General features: G+C 41.5%; 1 protein-coding gene across 2 annotated transcripts in view; it reads left to right on the plus strand.

Annotated features, from left to right (window-relative positions):
- Window positions 1-7,372, plus strand: part of kiaa1549la (KIAA1549-like a) — a 220,819-nt gene that overhangs the window by 151,579 nt on the left and 61,868 nt on the right. For both annotated transcript variants that reach the window (XM_034878301.1, XM_034878302.1), the window contains one exon: window positions 3,550-3,695. In XM_034878301.1, coding sequence (XP_034734192.1) covers window positions 3,550-3,695 — 146 coding nt within the window. The remainder of the gene's footprint in view (window positions 1-3,549; window positions 3,696-7,372) is intronic.

The following is a 7,372-nucleotide window of genomic DNA, read 5'->3' on the forward strand; positions in this document are numbered from 1 at the left end:
CAGGTGTGTTAATAATCAGGCCTGGGTGTGGCTAGAGAAATTGAACTCAGGTGTGGACAACCACAGTTATAGTATGTTGTAACAAGGGGGACAATCACTTTTTCACACAGGGCCATGATGGTTTGTATTTTTTTTCACCTTATAATAAACACCTTAATTTACAAATTGCATTTTGTGTTTACTTGTGTTGTCCTTGACTATTGTTTAAATTGGTTTGATTTTCCGAAACACTTAAGTGTGACAAACATGCAAAGGAACAGGAAATGAGGAAGGGGGCAAACACTTTTTCACACCACTGTACTTTCATCGCACATTCAGAGTGAATCAAAGATTTTATGTTATACCATGCTGTATAACTGATCATATTCATACTGGGATGTCCTAAAGGATTGCAATATCTTAAAATATTTTACTTAGCTTGCTTGTCAGGTGACTGCAATGAAGGTTGTGGAGAGAAATGGAAACCAGCCTCTCCATGCAAGCACAGAGAATATTGTCTGATCCATGCTACGTATGAGCTGGCACCCTCTGGTAAAACATATCCCCAATGTAAAGTCAACATTTTAAACTACAGCTTATTTGACCCTATCTCAATTAATTTAATATAACATAAATAATGTTTCCTGAGGCTGTAGGGGTTGTGCAAGAGCCTTATGATATGATTCAAAAGGTTAAGTTTCTCCCATCACTGTGCAATATATGTAACTATATTGTTGCATTATTGTTACGTTAGACTACATAACGTTTTATGTTTTTTCTTCAGCTGTATGATGAGACAATATGTCAAGTGTTATGTGTGAAGCAGTTGAGCTTAAGGCAAATATCCCATATATGAGGACAATAAAGTTGGCTATCGCATGCAAAGTGGTCTTCAGGAATTTAAAAAATAAAAAAGGTTGTTGTAGGAGTAAAGCAAACACATCGTTAGAAAGTTCTCACTCTGGAGAATAATATACTGTATATCAGTCTGAATGGAATACATCACTCCTGCTTTGAAATATTGACCTCTGAACCTTCAGCCCAGTACATGTTTGAAGGCTTGTGATAAAGCAACAGGAGGTGCTGCATACATGTTTGACTCCTGTTTTTTGGCTGTCTGCCGTGAATGGGCTTTATTCCATTTCAAGCTACCTCCGCCCGTTGGCTGGCCAACCGAGCAAACGCTACGCAAACATATATCTGATACAGTATTTTTATTTGACAAAAACATCAATATTACGTATATAATGCATTTGTTCTTTTGGATCCACCGAGCAGTAATTACTATGGCACTTCCAGAAAATCACGCGGCTTGGGATTGGATTACACGAACTGCCATGAGACTGGGTTGGCACATTGCAATTTCGATGCTGAAACAATATATTGTGCAGCCCTAATATGATGCTGGCTTCTTAGTTTTATTAGTTGTTTTACTAGTTAGGTCTTTCAGTGTGGTCGAAAATCATTCCCTCAACAACAGATTTAGCTGGTTTAGCTTGGATGTACACAATGAGATAACAAATGAGCTTACAGGCTTGCCTGTGTCCGTTAATATAGGGCAGCTGTGGCTCAGTGGTAGAGTGGTTGTCTGCCAATCGGAAGGTTGGGGGAAGGTTGGGGGGCCACAGTGTATGAATGTGTGTGAATGGTGAATGTATCCTGTATGATGTAAAAGCGCTTTGAGTAGTCGTTAAGACTAGAAAAGCGCTATATAAATACAGCACATTTACATTAAAAATAAATGTCGATAACAGTATTGTTGGCGTCTTAACTTGCTTACCAAAAGGTTATCATTTGTTAGCAGGGAGGTTTTATTGTGTTTTATTATTTTATTCACCAATGATGAAAATCAACATTAATTCTGATTTCAATTACGAGTTCCTTGAGTTCTGCTGTCATTTCCTAGAGTTCCTGACAGGATATGACTGAAAGTTTATTGGACCCATAGACAAGCATCGAGCCACACCATACACCATTTGCAGCCCTAGAAAATCTGTGACACGTAAAGAAAAAATCCTTAGCACAAAGGAAAAATCACAAAACAAAAATCACAAAACAAAAAATAGAAACACAGACAATACAGTCATGCTGAAGCTGTGATTGTGGATGCAAATCACATTACTTTTAATTAGGGGTCCAAGCCCGAGGATGCGTGCACCGCGGTAATCGCAAGGCAATACGCGGTTCACAGAGCAGGGCTGTGGAACCCTATTGTTTTCGCTAGGATTTTCCATCATCCATTATCCTCCATTATTTTTTTTCTCCGCATAAAACTGGTGCTGCAGCCTAAACCGTACATGGTGGCGACACGCCATTTTCAGGACTGGTCAGAAAGTCCGCAAAGACCTCAGGCGCAAATAATTGCCCCACATCCGACACTAGGTGGCGCTATAACAGAAAAAACGCGTTTGGCCCTATAACTCCCAAACCGTACATCGGATATTAAAAAAACTTACATCCACGCGTTCCCTAAATCCAAATGAATCTCATGATATAGGCCACGCCCATTTCCGCCTAGACTTTAATGCAAGAAAAATCGTGATATATCAAAAACCAACTTTTTCGAACTCCTCCTAGACCGTGCAGTGGATCACTATTGTAATATACTACAATAAAAATTGCGCATATTACGGCCAACCAAATTTGTGTAGCTAACTCTGAAAAAACTGACTTTGCCATATCTCGGCCAAAATAAATTCTATCAAAGCCAAACTTGAGAACATTCCTTGCCATGACCCTCTGACTCTGCTAAACAAATGTTACGAACATTGGCCACTAGGGGGCGCTATACATACAACAAGTTTATATCTCATGAACCGCTAATCCGAATTTTACAAAATTTGATGGATACCATCTAGGCCCACTCCTGAGGTGGTCCTTACAGCGGGGTACTGATTAGTTCAAGTGGGCGTGGCCTATCGGCCAACGTTCAGATTAACCACTTCCACTAAAGTGAATTACTTGAAATTAACAGAGTAGATGTACAGTGGGTAGCCGACCAGACCTACCAAATATTACACACGTTGACCAGCAGGTGGCGCTACAATGAAGACAGATCTGCACGAAACCTGGTGTGTAGCATCTCCAGATGGCCACGACAACATGTTGTATGAAGAATTTTGCTACGTAATTGTGTGCGCATTTCATGACCAAGCGAAGCTTCTGTAGTTCGCTTTGGGTTCCGCTTTTGAGCTCTCCCCGGGTCGCTGGGGACGACTGGCGAGGGGAGGCTTGGACCCCGTTGAAACTGCGTGCAGTTCTATTTTGATATTCTTGCCGTTTTTTATATTTTGGAATAATAGTAGTTTTGGGTTAGAGTTTCTAATCGTAGTTAGTTTTTTTACATGTATGTACATGTATGTTTTTTACATTACACTCACATACAGACCAATACACAACATTTCCTTGGGTTGTAAAGCACCTTTAAATGTTTTTTTGTGTGCTCAATTAATGCTATTTTCCAAATCAGTTGGAAATAATAACTGTAAGATGATTGTTTACTGCTTGAGACTTACAAGCCCTCCCTTTTCCTTCCTCCCTTGCTTCTCTCTGTTGCCGTGGATACTAAAGCCTGTTGCCAAGCGAGGAGGACGGCTCTGTGTCAAGTAAGGGCTCCGGGAAGCTGAACACCAGCAAGACCTCCTCAGCCCGAAGGACGGCGACCAGCAGCAGCAGCAAGAACGGCAAGGAGGAGCTTCACAAGAGGAGCCCCAATGGTGAGGAGGGGGGGGGGGGCTCAGAGAGGAAATATGGAGGGGACGGTTTAAGAGATGATAGATAAAGAGATACTTTCTGCCCCTCCTTTTACATTTCCACTCATCACAAAGCGAATGTCAATGTCATAGTTGATAAACAGGTGTTAATTCCCCCTCCCCATACACACACACACATTCTCATACTGTTATATTTTACGAAAAGGATAATTAATACGAACTAATGAAGTTCATACGTGCACAGAGTGAACACACTCTTACATGCAGGGACTCAGCCTTCTTCTGCAGCATGTAATTGTCAGTGACAACACTTATACTCATCTTTTACTCATACACACAAACCGCAAATACCGTTCTTAACTGAATTTAAAGAGACATCTCAGGTGTTTGTATTTTTAAGTGTTTTAATTTGGATGCAATGCTGAAAATGCTATGGCGATTAAAAAGCAGTGGTTGGCATGGCATGTGCCATAAGCACTGCATCAAGTTACTTTTGTGTAGAATCACAGAGGAAAGACAGGAAAGTGGGTGAATTGGTGAAGCGTTACAACAGCCTACTCTCAGATTACGTGTTATTCAAATCCATACAAACCACATCATATGTTTTATGCATAAGCAAAAATGACTCATCTTTAAACCAGTGACACTTTTCTCTTTGTCCTGTGAGAAATTACTTTGATACACTGTGTATAGTGAATCAAAGTATTAAATAAACAGTACAGTACTTTTTTCCAATCTTTTTAATCAAGGTTGTGAGTATATTAGCAATTATCTCCATCTAGTCCTAGATACACACAGAAACACATTTTCCATTCCAATTAACTTAAACACAAAAAAAACACCCGGCATGACTGAGACTACTACTTAATTACACCATAGACTGTGGTTACATGAGCAGGAGAGCACACTACTAAATGAAACAACCACAATTGACTTTCTGTCTTTCAGATTTCCTTACAACAAAAATACAATATGCTTTCATAACATGTGATTGTCATAAATAAGCCTGAATATATTAAAAAATTAAAATCACAAGATCACAACAAAAGAAATGTGTGTAAATGTGCTGTATTTATATAGCGCTTTTCCAGTCTTAACAACTGCTCAAAGCGCTTTTACATCATACAGGATACATTCACCAGTCACACACATTCATACACTGTGGCTGGGGCTGCCGTACAAGGTGCCACCTGCTCATCAGATAAACATTCACACACATTCACACTCCGATGCGCAGCACCGGGGACAACTCGGGGTTCAGTGTCTTGCCCAAGGACACTTCGACAATGACTGCAGGGGCGGGGATCGAACCACCAACCTTCCGATTGGCAGGCAACCGCTCTACCACTGAGCCACAGCCGCCCCAAACACATCAAGCGTCGGCTTCTGGCCAAACAGCTTACTACTCATTTAAGTGTATAGGCTTCTTTCTTGTCTTAGTTGCGTGGATCAAAGGGAGTTGTAATTTTCATTGGTAAACAGAGAAGAGTATTTCACGGACAAGTTTTTTAGCCATAAAAATGTTATTCATGTTACATTTAGTAATGTTTACTAAAAACAGCAATTGTAATTATACAAAAAGTACCTTTGACCATAAAGCCAATCTAGGATTTATTGCATTCTACAAATACAGCGCAGGTGAATGCACATCTGCAGGTCATCGGCTTTACACGGTCTTGCTGTATATAATGTCTATACCGACTTTTACCGCTTGCACAGCCACAATGGTTTTGTGCATTGTTGTAGAAACGGGCAGCTTCTTTTCTGGAAATCCTTATGTGTCCGTGCAACGGAGCCAAGTCGACAACGGTCCGCTGCATGTATGAATCCATCTTTCACAGCTTTATGTCTGCCTGGCATGCTCTGTTTGTAGGATTGCTAGTCTTCAGCAATGTAGTGGCATGTATCCCGTAGCTCTCCGCTCAGAGTGCCATCCATCAAAAATCCACTAAGCTTAAAACACTATCAAAAGTTAGAGTTGGCAGGTAGGGCCTATCGTGTGAAGCTTGTGAGAACGCAGCTGAGAAGCCAGTCTCACTGTAAAATCTGTTGCTGGAAAAAGTAACATTGTGCCAAATTGAAAAACAAACCACTTTTGTTACCAAATTTTCAGTAGTACAGTACCTTGTTACACCACTTTTTACCAGGAAAAAGTAGTTACATTAATGTAATTTTACAGCCTTTGTAACACGTTACAAACACAATGGCTATATCTCCTGGGCTGTTTTCAGCTCTCACCCCGACTGAAGTCTGTTAGCGCCGGTGGAGTGAGGCAGACAGACCGGGGGGTGCTGGCTGGCTAAAGAAGCATTAGATTAGTAATTAGTAATAGTTAATATAATACTTCTAGCAATTGTGCTAGTCTTTACTTACTTACTTTTGAAGGAACTTGACTAATAGGTTGTTCTAAACATCTTGGGAGAATTAACCACAGATCTTCTGCGGGTTTAGTCTTGCTTAAATCCTTCTGTCTCTTCATGTAATCCCAGACACATTCAACGATGTTGAGATCAGCACTTTGTGGAGGCCATGCCATCACTTTAAGGACTTCTTGTTCTTCTTTACACTGAAGATAGTTCTTAATGACCTTGGGATCGTTGTCCTGCTGCAGAATAGATTTGGGGCCAATCATATGCCTCCGTGATGGTATTGCATTATGGATGAGTATTTGCCTGTATTTCTCAGCATTGAGGACACCATTACTCGTGAACAAATCTCCAAATCAATTGTTGGAATTGTTTGTGTCACTCTGGGGCTCGATGCACCTCACTGCTAGTGGCACAATATCATCAACATCATCTTCAAACTTGACCCACTGCTGGTGAATTCTCTGGCAGTACTTGCACCCTTTGCATGGCAGATCTGAAAGGTTTATCCCTGCCTGGTAACAGTTGCTTTTGTCCACATTCTCTCCTGGCAGCCTTGACATGGCATCTGCGTTAGCGTGCCGCTTACCGGCTCGATGCTCAATGTGGAAGTCATACTGGCTTCAAGCCAGCGGGCAAGCTGTCCTTCAGGAAATTTGAACCGGAACAACCAGGTGAGACTGCCATGGTCTGTCCGAAGCAGGAACTTTCTGCCCAGTAGATAGTGGCGGAACTGGCATGCAAAACGCACAACAGCAAGTAACTCAAAACCGGTGACGCAGTACCTTTGTTGAGCTGGTGAAAGGTGGCTGCCAGCATATGTCAGAACTCGCTCTTCCCCCCACTGAACTTGCAACAGAACAGCTCCGACACTGTTGTCTGAGGCGTCTGTATCGAGAATGAACTTGCCTTCAGCACTAGGATACCCCAATACAGGAGCAGTGGTCAGCTTTTTTTTGAGCTTAGTAAAAGCAGCTTGGTGCTCATCAGTCCATAGGAACACAGTTCCTTTTTTGAGAAGCTTATGAAGGGGGCTTGCCAGTCCTGCAAATCTTGGGACGAAATTGCGGTAGTAGTTACATAACCAAAGGAAGGCTTGCAGCTCTTTCAGATTGACATGAACTTCCCACTTAATAGACTTGGATCCAATTTGAAAGGTCACTGTGAGTCCATGTTTAGCTTTAATGCCATCTCCAACTTCTGCATTCAGTAGGTAGGTCTGGTGTAAATATGCAGGTGCTGTGTTGCTCTTCAGAATACTTTGGTACAGCTCCTCTGATATCACAGTTGTTTGAGCTCCAGTGTCTGCCACAG

This window comes from Etheostoma cragini, chromosome 8 (genome assembly GCF_013103735.1).
Source record: "Etheostoma cragini isolate CJK2018 chromosome 8, CSU_Ecrag_1.0, whole genome shotgun sequence".
Classification (NCBI taxonomy): Eukaryota; Metazoa; Chordata; class Actinopteri; order Perciformes; family Percidae; genus Etheostoma; species Etheostoma cragini.